General features: G+C 32.7%; 2 protein-coding genes across 6 annotated transcripts in view; one reads left to right on the top strand and one right to left on the bottom strand.

Annotated features, from left to right (window-relative positions):
• The first annotated feature begins 7 nt into the window (after positions 1–7).
• Positions 8–17,518, top strand: part of LOC139815425 (non-structural maintenance of chromosomes element 3 homolog) — a 233,773-nt gene continuing 216,262 nt past the window's right edge. For all 3 annotated transcript variants that reach the window (XM_071782378.1, XM_071782417.1, XM_071782451.1), the window contains exons 1-2: positions 8–139; positions 17,334–17,502. The gene's annotated coding sequence lies outside the window, so the exon portion shown is untranslated. The remainder of the gene's footprint in view (positions 140–17,333; positions 17,503–17,518) is intronic.
• On the bottom strand, positions 5,678–11,796 carry LOC139815281 (uncharacterized). Of its 3 annotated transcripts, none has more exons than XR_011732705.1 (10): positions 11,535–11,796; positions 10,721–10,957; positions 10,298–10,417; positions 8,681–8,798; positions 8,087–8,351; positions 7,877–7,987; positions 7,719–7,809; positions 7,201–7,255; positions 6,897–7,029; positions 5,678–6,069 (listed from the first exon to the last, which is right to left on the bottom strand). XR_011732705.1 is itself a non-coding variant. In XM_071782091.1 (10 exons), exons 2-10 carry the CDS (start codon positions 10,862–10,864, stop codon positions 6,013–6,015), a joined length of 1,176 nt encoding a protein of 391 aa, XP_071638192.1. In that variant the 5' UTR covers positions 10,865–10,957; positions 11,535–11,796; the 3' UTR covers positions 5,678–6,012. The 3 variants fall into 3 exon arrangements, 2 of the variants coding, with proteins under 2 accessions (XP_071638192.1, XP_071638201.1); XM_071782091.1 differs by having other exon boundaries at positions 7,201–7,337; XM_071782100.1 differs by lacking the exon at positions 7,719–7,809.

A 17,518-nucleotide genomic window follows, 5' to 3' on the forward strand; every position in this document is an offset into this window, starting at 1 on the left:
TTCAATTTAACAGGTGTTTTTTTCTCACGGAGGAACGTTCGTAGGCGGACTTCTTTCGTACAGAAGTCGCGCAGTCGCAATCGCCACTCTTCGAGCACCACAGTTCCGCGTGCTTCATTCTGTAGTGAACGCTCATAAGGTATGTTCATCTAAACAATATGAACCCTTTCGGTACGGAGTGACGCGAACGGCCCTTCAGTGGCCGAAGCATCGATCCGCCGATATACGCGATTCGGCCGAGAGAGCTAGGCACTCGACGTTCAATGTCTTCAATTAATATATGTAATAAAACTCAATAACAAAAACAATTTAAAAAATTTATCAACAGAAGCATTTCAAGTTAACATTTCAAGTTGCTCGGGAGCAGTGAGCAGCATGTGAACAGTGACTATAGTGCTCGGCTGCAGTGATCTGTATATTGGACAGTGACTATAATCACTTTCCGTACCGAAAGGGTCAAATATTGGCATGTTTCAAATTAGTAAATTATGTTAATGTTAATATTTTTATAATATCAGGTAATGTCATCGCGAAAATAATTTTGTTTTCTCCAACAAATATAATTTTATTATATATAATTATAATTATGTATTTTTAAACATATGTCTATTCTTAATGCTTACTTTTTTAAAATTTATTGACATTTGCGCCACTTGCTCCCAAAGAGGATTATATTTAGTTTTAAACCAATAATAATAAATTATTTGTTTTTGAATACGCTGGTTTTAACATATCAATATGCACGTTACAATCAATAAAATAATAATATATCGGAAATAATTTTGAACAATTCTTTTGTTATCGACATCTCTTTTCCATTAATTTGACAGTGTTGAAGTCTACATTCTCTCCGTTTAATATTCATACAATCATTGCAACATTCTTATTAATACTTTATATTTAATCTCTTTAAAGATTATACCTACAGTGCTATATAGATCGACATGATTATTGATTCCTATAATAAATAAATGTAAAATAAGATTTACAGGGTTCAGGAGCTCATGAGAATTTTCTGTGTTTATCTGTTAAAAAGAATTTTGGATTATGTTTTATACAAACTGTTTAATAATGTTAGTATTGAAATTTAAAAACAAGTAGTACTTATGAAATAAAACTAAAAAGTTTTAATAAGCAGTAGTACTCCAAAATAATTTATTTCTGAGTTATGAAGCATTCGATGTATTCTCCATTTATTTCACGAGTATGCATTTTATAAACATATTTACTTACATGCAATCGCTCGTACGCTCATCCTTCACTTCTAAGGTCGTCGAATAATCCTTGGAATAATCAGTAACATCGACGTGACAGTTTTCAATTCTCTGTATCAGTTTGTCCACGAACGATACGCGCTCGCTAATGGCCATCTATTATCATTGCACATTGATTACTTACCCTTGTATTGTTCAGTATTGAAACGAAATCTTCTAAAAAATAACTAATTTTTACACAAATTCTGAAATGACTAACATCCATTTCATGTATGACAGATAATTGTTTTCAAGAAAAGTGGATAGGATATGTTGGTTCAGTTGAATGGTTATCTCGCTCGGAACATTTGAAGAGTATGATGTACACCACATCAGTTGACACATTGGATGAACTGGTACAGAAAATTGAAAACTCTTGTTAACAAATACAAATTAAATCTGGAATTTTTGAATGTGTTCGATCTTCAATGACAAAACGTGTCAAATTATGTGTTGAAATGAACGGAGAGCACATCGAACATCTGCTGTAGATTAAACTTATTTTTATTTATTACAGCAAAAAATGCTTCATGACTCAAAAATAAATTTGGAGTAATGTTTCTTAAGACTTTTTGGTTTCTTATGAGTACTACATACTCCTAAAATTTGATACCACCTTTTTTTAACACTCTGTACATGATGTACGTTGCTAGTGCTGCAGTGTCGATGACATTATAAAAAAGCGCCAGTGACCTACGATTAATTTTGCGGTGTTTGCAGCCCAAACATTGAAGCACGCGCACCAAAATCTTATTATAGTAGGAAAATTATTTTTTTTACAACACCTCCACGGAAAATCCGACTTTCCATGCCTGTAGAGCGGGGCGAAAGTGACCAATTGCACGCCGGGGCTTACTTTCCTTTCCAGAGAAGAAAATTGATACTTTCTGCTCCGTCAGATCCGTATGGCGGGCAGAAAGTATCAATTTTCTTCCCTAGGGAGGAAAGTAAGCCCTGGCGTGCAATTGGCCATTTTTACCACGCTCTACAAGCATTAAAAAATCGAACATTTCCGTAAAAGTGTTGTGAAAAATATTGTGTGCACCACGGATCGAAAGTTTTTTCAGACTCGTGTGATTACCGCCCGAGCCGAAGTGGAGAATGGCAAACATCACACTCGTCTGAAAAACGCTGCTTTCTCCCCTTAGTGCACACAATTTTATTTGTGCGCACAATATTTTCTTTAAAATGTTCTTTTAATCATTACGCCATAATTTTTTTCACTGAAGTATGACAATTTAAAGTGAATAGTGCATTTTCTGAAAAGTGACAAACAGCGAGGTACTTATATCTCCGCTGTGGCACAAACATTGAAGCACGCGCTCGATATCTTACTTAGGAAAATCATTTATACGTTTGTCTGTAGAAAATGTTCCTGGACGTGAAATATATTCCCTAGCATATGCAAGTTCTTCTACTGCCCAAAGACGTGACTCAACTGCGGGCTGATTTTGTAACTCTAACGACAGTTTCGTTATCGTTATATTGTCGTTGCGCTGCTTTTTTACCATGTATAATATTTGCGTAACAACGATATAACGATAACGAAACTGTCGTTAAAGTTACAGAATCAGCTTGCTAGACATGTAGTTGTAGACAGCTATTATGTTTGCCGCGATTTGAATGGAAAGCAAAGGAAAACAAGGAAGCATTGCACTTGCAATAAAAATAAGGGAGTGTGCGATGAACATCCTATAAGCAAGTTAACGTGCTATTACTCTATCCAAGTTTCCTCATAATCATCCTAAACATTGTACTATATTTTAATAGTGTAAAAGAATAAAAATAAAATACGAACACATAAATAAACACAAATATAATTTATTTCTACATTATTTCCAATTTTATACAAACCATGTGAAGGTACCTTCGTCATTATAATTAGGGTGTTAAACAACTTTTGTTTTTTTGTCTTCTCCATTTTTCTCCATTAAGTCAATCTGTCTAAAAATAATGCTAAAATAATCTATTTATCGATCGATGAGTTCTTATGGGTTTTAGCCTCTTGATGCAACTAGAACATAAAAAATTTTGGTAATTGTGTACATTGAGGGGGCCACCTTGGACCTTGATATTTTAATATGTTGTCAAGGTCACCCTCCTGAGTGACCTTCAGAAGGTTTTAGCCCGCGCTCGTTCTTTATTCAAAAGTTATTGACAAAAAAATTTGAGAAATGTAGCAGTTATTTTGAGTATTAAAAAGCATAAATGACTAATATATATGTCGAAATAGTTCACGCATATACTTTCCATGCTAAACGAGGTGCCACATGGGTTCGTGGGCGTGCTTTACAAGTTCGTTTAAGTAGAGGTGGTATTAAACAAGATAAGTTAGTCGATCATCTATGTGAATATTTGTGGCAATATACGATAAAAAGAATTGTGTATACAGGAATTTAATAAAAAATATACAATAACAAATTAATAGACGGCGATACGAGTCAGGCGCGGTACGTGGTGCACAAGTAAAGAAATTAATAGTTACAGAAGTAACTAATTACAATGTATATATATATATATATGTAGGTCTAGAGGTATGTTCCGGGACTGTTTACGTTTTTTGAAATGTACAGTCCTGGAAACTGCCAAATGTCCTGGAATATACCGATGTAAAAAAATAAAAGTCCCGGAACATACTTCCGGACCTACATATATATATATATATATATATATATATATATATATATATACATATATTCCAACTTTAAACTGCTCACCGATTATTTGTCGGACTTGAAACACAGCTATCGTTCAAACATTAATACCCTTCCCTCCCCGGAATTGAATCTACACGATTTAATTATTTAAAAAACTGTAAAGAAATTATTGCAAAAAAATAATAATGTGGTAATATTTATCGCAATAACCGGTTAATAAGTTTAACAAACTCATGTTTCAGACTGCGTAAATTCAAATATATCATTAGACTCGCAATAATTTCTTTACAGTTTTTTAAATAATTAAATCGTGTAAATTTAATTCCGGGGAGGAAAGGGTATTAATGTTCCAACGATAGCTGTGTTTCAAGTCTGACAAATAAATCGGCGCGCAGTTTATTAAGTTGGAATATATGTATATATATACATTGTAATTCGTTACTTCTGTAACTATTAATTTCTTTACTTGCGCACCACGTACTGCGCCTGACTCGTATCGCCGTCTATTAATTTTTTGACATTTTTACGAGTCTAATGATATATTAGAATATATAATGTTTCATTATGTACATATAGATTAATGATGACAGCTTTGCACCGACAGAAATGATTGATCGTGCTGAAAAGCACGATTTCAGATCGCAAAATACATGCCCTAATTCGCATGTGAATTTGAAAGCCGTTACTTAATCTGAAATTGATAGAAAGAATCAAGTGATTCTAATGATAATAAAAATATAAACCTTTTGATGGTACTGTTTCTGATATAAGTCGGCTACCAAAATAAAATTTAGAAACTAAAAAACCTCGTCAAAGAAGTCAGAAATTACATCATTTCCTTCTTTATAAATAAGTTACCAAATAAAAGAAAGTAAAGCAAGAAAATAAAAAAAGGCAGCAGAGAAAGAGTATATTTCCTCGATGGAAGAAAGAAACATTGATAAAATGTCTTTGACATCTTCAAATAAAATTGTTTGTCCAAGATGCAATAAAAATTTTGAAAATGACTACATTTTGTGGAATTTGCATTCAAAGATGTCATGTGGCTTATTCCGGTTATGAAAGAGTTACTGTTAAATCCTTTATTGTGTACTTACCTAACATCATGAGTTATGTTAAACACTTTATCGGATAAATGTATGCATTTACAGATTTGTATACTTTTCTTAATACAAATTGTTTTATATTAGTATATAAAATTATTTATTATTATTATCTCTGAAAGTTACTTGACTTGCTTATATGTAAAAGAATTATGTTTTGTTTTTAAATAAATGTTTGTTACAGGCAAAAGTTTATTGAGTGTGTACTCTTATTCGTATGCGCATCTTTAATCTAAACGATTTTAAAAGCAAAATTTATATACACTTGTTTGAGGGATAACCTCTAATACATATTACATTTCGATAACATTATTTACATATAGAGATATAGTGTCACAGATAGAAGTTTCTGTTCCGTAAATAATCAATATTGTTTTCATTAAATAGTCCATTGTTCCCAACAGTTATTTGTCGTGCAGATGCGAGTTATTTTATTGGGCTTTCTCCATACGGAAGATTGGGACTGTGTGGCTCCAGGGATATGTTGCTCATGTGCTATTTTTTACTCTCTAAATTTCTCAGAGTGAAAATTCGGCCGATAGAGTGAGATTTCACTCTTACTTGAGATAATTACATATCGGAAATATATACTACGAAACATCATTAAAAATTAAATAAAGTATCAGTTGATTGCGTTATAAGAAAAAAACTAATAAAGTAAATTTCTTTTACATTTTATTTAATAATGGAACCATTCAAAATTTTATTGCATTTACAAACAGAAAACTTTTTATAATTACATAAAGTCTGAATAATAAAAATGTTTTATTGTACGCAACGTTTTCAACATTCTGCAATTTTTACAATGTAGAATTCCGATTTCTCACTTAAATAATAATATTCTCCCTTCACAGAATTACTAATACTTCAACACAGATTACCTAAAATGCGAGATCAAAATAGTCCCAATATTTATTTCAAACAACTTTACCGTCCCCTTTTCATTTTCTCGCTTCCAAATTAAAACTAATTTTATTTTATCGTCATTAATTTATACTCTTAATTCTCCCTCGTAGAATAGAGAACAGTAAAATAGGATATTGAAGTACTCATCAGCTGTAATAAAATATATCTTTGCCTTATTTTTTAATAAGTAATATTAAAAATATAATAGAACTTTAACCAAACATTTGGGGACAATACGTTTAGATAATCGATTTTTTTTATCATCATGTATATGATGATCAAATTACGACGTTTTGAAGTAAAAGTTAATTATCAATTTTATAATATTATTGACATGATAAAACAAAAAATACAATAGTAATTTTGTAATTTCCTTTATCTTTTATTCTATTTTCTAGTTGTACTGAGCTGTTAGTTAACATTTTGTAAATAATAATTATTATATTGGAAATATACGTTTTTGTATGATTTATGTGATGTAAAGCGTGATTCGGCTAAAATAGCAATAGAATATTTTAAACCGTAGTGGTTACACTGGGTCCAGTGGACCCCAGGCTATTTTTTTCTTAAAGGTATTTTGAGAGTAAAACGCAGGAAGTTTTTTTGCTCTATCTCAAAAATTGAAATTTTGATGAATATTTTTGTGAAAAAAGTTAAATTTCTCGAAAAAAAATTTTCTTGCGTTTTTTCAACATAAAAAAATTTAAAAAAGGAGAAAAAAAATTATTGGATTATAAAGAGGAAGTCTTAAACTAAATTCCAGTTTAAAATTTGAGTCGATACATCAAAAAGAACGCAAATGGCAACTGTTTTTCTGCGTGGAATCCATTGGACCCAGTGTGACCACTACGTTATTTTTAAGAGATGTGACCACTACGGGTTAAAATCATTGTTAATGTTATTATCGATTAAATAATATTCTCAGAGATAATAGAAGAACTTACTATAAAATACAACATATGATACATGTTTCTTACCATAGCCGCACTTTCTAGAGACGCCACAAATATTCCACCGAGATTTATATAAAAAGGTTTCGTGCCTCTTTGCAGTAGAAACAATATTATTTTCTGTATATGTAACGGAGCTGTGTACCACTGAACGTTGTATCTACAAAATAATAACAATTGCTAGTTCTAATAAGACACAAATATTTGGTAATAATAAATGTATTTGTTCGACGAATCGTATTAATACTTTTACTGTAATATTTTTTATAATTTAGATTTCTATTACAAAACGAGTACTCTTGTATGACAAAATGATGGAAATATTTCTTACACTGTGGCAAATAGATATTCGTTGTGATCCGTAATTTCTTGCGCAGTATGGTTGGCTAAGAACAAGTACACGTAGAGGATGTTTATTATTATAAAAGGTATAAGAAGTTTGTCAATTTCATCACTATATGACGCAAGCTAAAAAATGTGATACGTCCATTAAGCATTTGCTATCGACTTTTTACGCACGATTGAATCATATTATGTTCTATATATATTGCATGATAAAATTTCAATAGATTATGATATGTCATCGGATCAGAATATTGAATTATTGAAAATAATTGAGAATTAAAAGTTTTAATATTAAGTTTTTATTTAGTTATTGCTAATTTATTTAATTAGCTTATACATATAATCAGCAATTACAGTATCTTAAAAATAAGGTAACCGTTATTTTTGTGAATTATCGTTTTCAATAAATATATTACAGACAGAAAAGCGTTTAGCTACTTCTTTTTATTTTCTTGACTTATTCATAAAATTCTAATATCATGAAATTACGATTAAATATTTTACCCGAAAAAGATTAAGGCTAAGACAAGTCACGCCGATTGCTATCAAGAAGAAGAATGATCCCTCAAAATTTGATATTAAAAAATCCGTGAACCTTCAAGTACAAGAAAATTCGTGTAATTATATTAGTATTTAATGCTCTTTATTAAATATATACTAACTCCATAGCCTTGCGATGAATATCTACGGCATAAGTAATCTCCTTATAAACCATGTCCTCACTCTTTAGGATGTTTTTTTGTAAAATATTGATTGCTTGTTCGATTCGATAACTGTAAAAAAATAATTTTATTCCTTTAATTAATTTTATTTTGTTTTGAGATAACACACAAATATTGTTTTCGATTATATTCTAGCATTCATTTACTCACCTGGCGATACCAAATATTCCGCAGATATGTTGAAGATATGCAACGAGCATAGTTCCTGTCGCCATCATTGAGACAGCCCCTATGTAAATAGTTGTTAATACATGCAACGTGATTAAGTAGAAATATTTTTCTTGATCAATAAAGTATTCTGTCATGAAATACTCTGAAGGATTTAATCGAGACTCGTTTTTAGGCAGACCAATGTGTTGAATGTACGTCCAAATATGCATAGCAGTTAATGTACCTACGCCATATGTACCAATCACTGAAAGAAATTTTGTAAAATTAAACATACACAAACACACACACTCACATACACACACACCCATACACACACACACACCCACACATACCCACACCCACACCCACACACACACGTGCGCGCGCGCGTGCGTGCGTGCGTGCGTGCGTGTGTGTGTGTGTGTGTGTGTGTGTGTGTGTGTGTGTGTGTGTGTGTGTATCAAACATTCAGTCGCCTTTTAATTTTTTATATTGAGGATAGGCAGAATCTTGTTTAGTCTTAAAAAAAAAGTGTTTATGATTATGTTTAAATTAATTTTTAAATATACAGAAGACTCGACTATCATGTCTTACGTATAATTGCAGTTGTGTAACGTTTCGCCTTGTTTCCGTATTTTTTCAGAATAGCGATTTCTTTCTCATCTCTTAGCTCGTTACATACATCTTGAAGCCGATCCAGCGAACTCTTTATCTGTCAATAATATTATGCCAATTTTTTTTTTATTTTTTGTAAAGGAGGGTGACTCTGGGCCCTTTTCTAGACAAATAAAATAAGGTTTACTCAAAAGTTTATGTTAGAAGATTAACGTAACCAGTAGCTTAAATTTGCAGCTAATGCAGGAAAGGAACATTAGAATATAGCTTGAGTATAGGACACTATTTTCGTACCCATCACTCAAATCACTACTTTTTACGTTTGCAGTCATGTCATCCAAGAAGCTTGTTGGGAGTGAAATAGGCAAAAAATGTCTACCATATTCCGAACACCATGACACTGTTATAACGTGGACGCAATAATCCACTGTGCGAAGACTATTTTTACAATGACAGTACTATCCTATTATAGCATCTGCGGCTTTATTCGGTTTTTATCCGATTAAGATATAAACCAAGTACTTTGTACTTCCATAATAGCGTGTCGAATTTGAACGGGATCATTATCTCCTGTCAGTAGATTATATTTTTAAATGCGCGCGCGCGATCAACATAAATACACACACTTATAGAGTTTTCTATTGAGAAAACGAGTGCAACACTGGTGCACACTAAGTGTAATTTTATTGCTCTAATGTGAAAATCAGTTTACATATTTTCAGTGTGTAATGTTCTATTGACAAAAATTTGTCAAGTTAAACGCGGTAGAACATTAAACACTGAAAATATGTGTGCATTAGCGTGCACGAGTGTTACACTAGTTTTCCCAGTAGCAAACGCTATTAGTTTTAGTTTATACGTGCAGTCTGCTCTAACGTGTTCAGCACAATATCCTGTTTCAAGTTGAACATGCACGGACAGTTGAGTACATGTATCACACGCTCGTTTTATTTCCCCTTCAAGTATGGCTCCAAAGGAGGACATTACTACAGAAGATTCGTCACAAAAATCCAAAATATCTTTTTGTTTTTCTTTGACATGACTGCAAAATAATATAAGACATCCAAGAACTTAGCCGAATCAAGAGAAGCATGCAACAAGCACCATTATGCAGTTGATAGAATTCAATGGAGGCCTTACTGGGATTTATATCTATAGGATAATATAAAAGAAATATTGTAAATCAAATTGAAAACGATGCAAAGATCGTGTTTCCTAACAAATCTAATAGGGCCTTTTTTACATATTCTGCAGAAAAACTCGCATAGCATTGGATCAGGACTTTATGACAAATAATATTTGAACCGTAAAGAAAAGGGCTCAGGAATCACCAAAAATGGTCATGCTTCTTTCAAAATGCTTATAGTCAAACTTCTGCATTGTTGATTAGGACAAAATTATTTATGTTATTTTTTTAAATACTCTTTACATTATAATTATAATAAAAGTAGAGTCCTTCAAATCATGAAGAACTGAAAGGAAATTAAGAATAACTGGATTTTTAATTCTAATAGGTAAGGAATATAAAAATCCGACAATTTTACATTCGAAAATTCTGTTTATCGCTAATGCAAATGTGATTGATAACACTCTTACAATATCGGCGTTAATCCAAAACGAATTATATTTGATCACATAGCATGTAAAGAAAAATGTGGTAGAAATAATTTTGAGAACATGTTCTGGAGTACATTTTGACGTCAAGAATGTGGTAAACTGCAAGAAATAATTTTTAGTAATTAAATCAGCCACGTCAAAAAAGCAACAGTAGATTATCTGATTAGCAAACTGTAATTTCTTTATTCTCCGTTACTCTGTATACTAGGTACAATAAATTAGTAAAAAGAGCAAGTAATTAATATTCGGATATAATTGTATCACAATAATATTATTTTAATAAAATAAAATATTATTTAATATAATTTGAAATTTGATTAACGTAATTAAAATAAGGCTTTGTTATATTATACAATATTTGGTGGCTTATTTCATAATAATAATATTAAAATCTTAACATACTTGAAATATAATGAAAGTTATCAGAATGCCAAGAAGTAAAATGAACTGAAGTTCAACGACTCGCGATCGTTGGTAAGGCCACAAACCAACGGCAAGCAGCAGGATTCGATTGACGTTAAAATGTTGAGTTTCGAGACAAATCATCTCTTCGTGAGCACAGAGATGTATTTGACGGAAAAGCAGTGGATGGAAATCTATATATCTCTCCTCTTTTCTCTTGATTGATGGTATATTTGTCTAAGCAATGTTAAGTATTAGTATATCAGCTTCAAAATAGTAAATTATGTTAATGTTAGTATATCTCAATGTTAAGTTTTTCCTTAATTTCTCACCTGGATATCTCAGTGTTTATTATTAATATACATGCAGAAAACTAACGAATTAATATAACAAAATGTAAATAAGAGAGCTAAGTACTTCTTACTTAATATATAAATAGCAGTACTAAAAATTGTAATTCAGATTATAACATTAATACTATATGTTATGTACTTGGTTAATTGCATGGCATTGATCTTACGTCTATTTTTGATGAACGAAGTTAATTTTAGACATCTAAGTTTCCAAAATCTACATACCTATATACGTTGATTTGTTATGTACTTGGTGTATTTTTTTTTGTAAAGACTTTTTGTTAGGATTTTACTACTTTTTGTAAAAATTAATAATATACAAATTTTGTATTATTTTATATACTTGGCATATGTTTTTTTTTACATTAGTAATATCCGTTTATTTGAGATTGGAATTTTATTGTTTTTTGTGGAAATTATTTATGTTTTGTAATGTTATAGAAATTAATATTAAATCTTACTACACTTTTTCAGCAAAGAAGATGTATGCGTTTTTGATAGTTTTCTTTCGAAGACGAAGTGTGTTTCACGAATGCTCGTACTTGAATAAAGTTTTAAAACTGAAAAGGAGGAAATGCGCCTGCGTAGCTTTTCTAGATATAGTTCAGTTTTTCATGGGAAAGACACATTTGTCAAATTACTTTAAACAACAAATCGATCACATAAATTATGTTATAAAGAATGGTACGCATCTTACTCAGAATTTTGTTGAATCGAATGTGTTCCGATCTCACGGTGGACTTGCTCAACTGTGCATTACAGTCAATTACGGAATTTACGTTGAAATTTACGTAAGAAAAAAACGATATGGAATAATTTAACCGATTAGTGAAAAAAGGAGGGGATGAGCACACCGTCGGTCGTCGACGTCTTCGCAGTAATGTTTTGGAGCGCATAGGGAGATGATCCGTCTGGAAGTTCAGTATTTCGGTCTCAATAAAATCCTATTGCTAGCTATCGGTTTGTGGCCTCATCAACAATCCAAACTCACTCGATTTCAGTTCATTTTCCTCTCCAGTATTCTGACAACGAGTATTATATTTCAGGTAAGAGAACAATATATTGACATTGTACTCATAATATCAATTGATCTCAACCGCATTACAAATTCAAGTGTGTTATTTTTACAGAAAATGTGTTATTTTTACACGCATAAAAATAACACGTCTAGAAATAACATTTGATTGAAGCTTTTCTTACATGTTTCTTTATGTGTTAAATTACGTTATTTAACATGTTTAATCGTATTAAATTAAAAGTTAATACACTCAATCGTGTTAAAATGACGTGATTTAAAACAAGAAATGTATAAGAAGAGAAGATTTGCAGCACAATTGATTTCAATCTATACTGTTCAGTTCAACTTTTTATATTAAATACATTGTAATTACTACAGAGTACATACTTAGAGTTATATTTATAAATAAAATTGAATAACAAATAACAATGGAATTTCGTTCGACAAAGCAACAGCTAAGTAGTTTAAAACGGCCAAAATTCGAGCAATTAACAGATGTTAAAAAAATATATTTAATATTTCAATAACGATATACAGTAGTGTTTACGTTTCAAGCCTTACTTGGCCTTCTGCAGAACAATAAAAACGTATAAAGAATAACGCATTACAATATCTCGACTCATTTTACAAACAAAGAATCAGATTCGATCCAACGCTACAATTTACATTAATCAGATCTCTCTCGTGTATAAGAACGATTAGTCATATAGTGAAGTCGGAAGAAAATAGTGTCAGGTATTCGTCAAATTACAAGCAGACGAATTGGTCGTTTCCCTCGTTACATGACTTATGTGTGTCCATAAAACCCATGCAATCGTAAGACCTTTGTCACCAGGCCGTTTTAGTGGCAACTATATGGAAAGTTAGAAATTCCGTAAGACAAACATGAATTTAAGTATTAAGTTTAGACTCATAAACGGACTCACATAAGCGATCAGTGCAACAAGAACGAAGGTGAAATCCTTCCATCGTCTTTTAACAGTGTGTGCTCATCGCGAAGAACTACAGACGACCGAGACAATGATCGCGTCACAAGTAGGGCACGGCAAACAATACTGATTGTTATTAACGAGCATTTATGATAACAAGTTCAAAATATCAAAATAGGCATCGTTCAATAATTCCGCATCCTTGTTTAAATTTATACCATTTGGCTTCTCATTAATGTGTATCATTTCTGCGGTCAATCTTTTTTTTGTAATTATGCTCAGTTTCCAAGATGCAAACATTGTCCCAATCAAATGAATGATTAAATTTGGTAATATGTTCTGAGACAACCGAATGTTTAGACTCATCCAATTTAATATTGCCTTTATGTTCCTTTAATCTAGTATGTAATTGCCTCTTAATCTGACCGACATAAGAGGCATCACAATTCTTGTAACAAATCTTGTATATTACGTTATTATTGGAAAAATGGGCGTTCTTATTTTTCTCGACCTTAATGATGCTATTAAGTTTGCTTAGAATGCGGTATCCCACCGAATTTTCTGATTTATTGACTGCTGAGGTGATGATTTCAGAAATGGATTTTAAATATGGTATAACAATAAAACTTCTTCTTTGTTGTGAACATTCCGAATCTGACTGAAGTTTTCTCAATCTTTTATTAATATGCAAGAATATTAGATCAATGGGATACCAAGCAATACATTGGTAACAAAAATTAAATTTTTGTTGTAAAAACTGGAATGTGACAAAATTAAATAAAATTATTCATTGTGTGCAGCTAACGTCACTTATAACTTTAAGATGTACTCTTGATCTCGTTGCCATCAAGGTTGTGTCTTCCGCATCTTTCTTTACTGTTTACTTGATACACTACAATTCGTTCTGTATTAAATCAAAACTGTAAGTTATGACATAGCGAATATATGACATAGCCGTAAAATAAAGCTTTACAACCAAATAAATATTTATACGCGAAATATATTCTGATGTATACAAAGACAATATAAGAATATGTTGCTGGAATAATAGGTAAAAAACTTACTGATGGAACTTCAACATATATATGACGAATTAAAGGATGAAAGAGAAATTGCGATCATAAAAAAATATGGCTACAATGCGAAACATTACACAGCTGTACATACTTACGGGTAAAGCAATATTTTTTTATGCGATTACGTTTTTTATACCTCTACATCGTTAAAATATTAGTGGAAGAAAATGAGTTTTAATATATTACAAAATTATGCTTGTTCTCATAATTTCTTTGCATATATATATGGGATGTTTCAACCGGATCACTTGTCTGCCCAAAATTTGAAGCAACCTACAAAAACGTTCGATAGCTCAAAAAATTAGTCTTTACTAGTACTTTTGAAAGTCATGTGTCCCGTTTTGAAATCCAAGATGGCTGATTCAATATGGCGGCTGAAAGCCTGAAAATTGGAGAAAAATCTACATAATTTAACGTAATCATGTTTTTAAATATTGATTCGGTTTTGAAATGGTTTGGTAAGAAGTTTTCAGTGTCTGTGATGTTGAATCTGGGAGCTAGTTGAAGTTTGGAACGTTCCTGGAGCGATTGAAGTTTGGAACGTTCCTGGATTTTTTATAAATGATTTGTTCCATTTCTCCTTCGGCACAGAGCAACTACTAAATGCCACACACAAAATACATAAGAGACCGAACCGATACACCCTGCGGAAGACACCCTTATACTCAAAAAACCTACCCCCAAACCACTTTAAATATTCTGGTTACGCTGAAAACGATTTGTCCCATTTCTTCTTTGGCACAAAGCAACTTATAAATTTCCTGTAAAATTCATAATTTATTGCATATCCCCGTAGAGTTTGCAACCTACTACCAATACTATCCTTCTCCTCTCACTTTAACCTTTTGGACCAACGGCTTAACGTCTCTTTCCGAAAGACGGAGCCCAGTTTTCTCCGCACAAGAGCAATGGGACAAATCGTTTTGAGCGTAGCCAGAATATTTAAAGTGATCCGGGGGTAGGTTTTTTTAGTATAAGGGTGTCTTCCGCAGGGTGTATCGGTTCGGTCTTTTATGTATTTTGTGTGTGGCATTTAGTAGTTGCTCTGTGCCGAAGGAGAAATGGGACAAATCGTTTTCAGCGTAGCCAGAATATTTAAAGTGGTCGGGGGGTAGGTTTTTGAGTATAAGGGTGTCTTCCGCAGGGTGTATCGGTTCGGTCTCTTATGTATTTCGTATTTATCACTCAGAAATGTCTCTGTGCCAAAGGAGAAATGGAACAAATCATTTTTTAAAAATCCAGGAACGTTCCAAACTTCAATCGCTCCAGGAACGTTCCAAACTTCAACTAGCTCCCAGATTCAACATCACAGACACTGAAACAGTATATTGTGCACCAAAGGGCGAAAGTAGCGTTTTTCAGACGAGTGTGAAGTTTGCCGCCCGAGCCGAAGGCGAGGGCGACAAATCACACGAGTCTGAAAAAGCTTTCGCCCCGAGGTGCACAGAGGTGCACACGATATTTTTCACAATATCTTTACGGAAAGTTCGACCTCCATGCCTAGAGAAAGGCGAGAGTGGCCATTTCACGCCAGGACGGAATAGCAGGACGAAAGTAACCACTTTCCGCCCTAGGGAGGAAAGTGGTTACTTTCGTCCCGCTAATGCCATCCTGGCGTGAAATTGGCCACTTTCGCCCCTCTCTACAGGCATGGAAAATGGAAAGTCGAACTTTCCGTGGAGGTGTTGTGAAAACTCCTTACCGAACCATTTCACAACCGAATCAATATTTAAAAACATGATTACGTTAAATTATGTAGATTTTTCTCCAATTTTCAGGCTTTCAGCCGCCATATTGGATCAGCCATCTTGGATTTCAAAACGGGACACATGACTTTTGAAAGTACTAAAAAGACTAATTTTTTGAGCTATCGAACGTCTTTGTAGGTCGCTTCAAATTTTGGGCAGACAAGTGATCCGGTTGATGTGAAACGTCCCATATATATATATTATACATATGTGTAGTTTAAAAAGTATTTATTATACGTATTTAAAGCAATTAGTAGTAAATGTTTATAAGACAAATAAAATGTGTAAATAGCTATTAAATACATATAGCTACCAATTGTGCCGTAGAAATTGATTATAGTCATGGTAAAATAAGATATGTTATATTTTAAAATACCTACATGTTTATGATATATGACACACATAAAACAATTTTGAAAAACCAAATAGCAAAAATTTAAATAACAATTACGCTTTTTAGCAGTTGGGGTTTGCGGAATACCTTATACTTTTAATTATCGTTCAATGTTTGATGAATATGTTTGACGTTGCTTTATCAGTAAATATATCTCAACCACGTCGAATGCAATTCGTAACAGAATATTTTGTCGATCAAGAAAAATATTTCTTTTAAATCCTATTACATACAAACGTAGCATTTTGCATAGGATCGGCTGCAACAATAGCAACAGGAACAATGCTTCTTGGATATCTTCAGCTTATTTTTGGAATGTTCAAAATTTCTAGGTATGAAATGAATATATAAAATGGCCACAAACATTCGAGTTATGAATAGAACTATTTGCTATTGGACAAAGGTATAGATAAAGTTTATACCTTTCAAAAAATGTTCTATTAAAAAATTGTATAATTATTTATAGTTATCGTATCGAACGTGCAGTGAAGATCAATATTTCACAAGATGCCTAAAAAATAGAATTTCCAAATCCGGAAGTTTAAGGTGATCCTAAAGCCGTCTGTAATACCGATTTTTTTCTTAACGCATATCTTTTTATTGGCTTTATGGATTTAAAAATCCTTCTCCAAAGTTAAAGTGCGCATCAAAATCTAAGTCATGGTGATTGAATTTATATCGAAAACGAAAAAAAATTAATATTTTTTGGTATACGTGACGACAATATTTGCTTTGTACAAAAATTTCACAATACATATCCACAAAATTAGACCGGCATGACCTAGGGACAACATGTAAGAACATCGTGCATGTAAGAAAATGTAAGAAGAATATCGTGCAATTGGAACTAAAAATAAAAGCCTACAAAAAAAGATTAATTGTAATGAATGCAATATAACCTATAACCATGTCTATTCTTGTCTATTATCATTGTCTATTGTGACCGGACGGAGGGTTGTTACCGACACACTCTGTATCAGATTCGTTTATCATCGGTCGCCACTCGATTTTATTCACGAGAAATCGAGAAAGAGATAATTATCTTTCACTGACCCTTCGCTGGACCTCGTTACTTCCCTCCTTTCCTGCTTCAAGCCCGCCCGCTGGGACTGTGGATCATCGCTGGACCTCGCTTTGTGGATCGTCTCTGGGACTGCAGCAGTGCACCGCTGGATTCGTCGCCCCTCTGGACCTTCGCTGGACCGCCGCTGGATCGCCCGTCGCTGGGTCGGGTAACACCGACAGATAGGAATTACGGGAACAGGTAAGTCTTTCGCGCG

Source organism: Temnothorax longispinosus, chromosome 1, assembly GCF_030848805.1.
Source record: "Temnothorax longispinosus isolate EJ_2023e chromosome 1, Tlon_JGU_v1, whole genome shotgun sequence".
In the NCBI taxonomy this organism is placed as follows: Eukaryota; Metazoa; Arthropoda; class Insecta; order Hymenoptera; family Formicidae; genus Temnothorax; species Temnothorax longispinosus.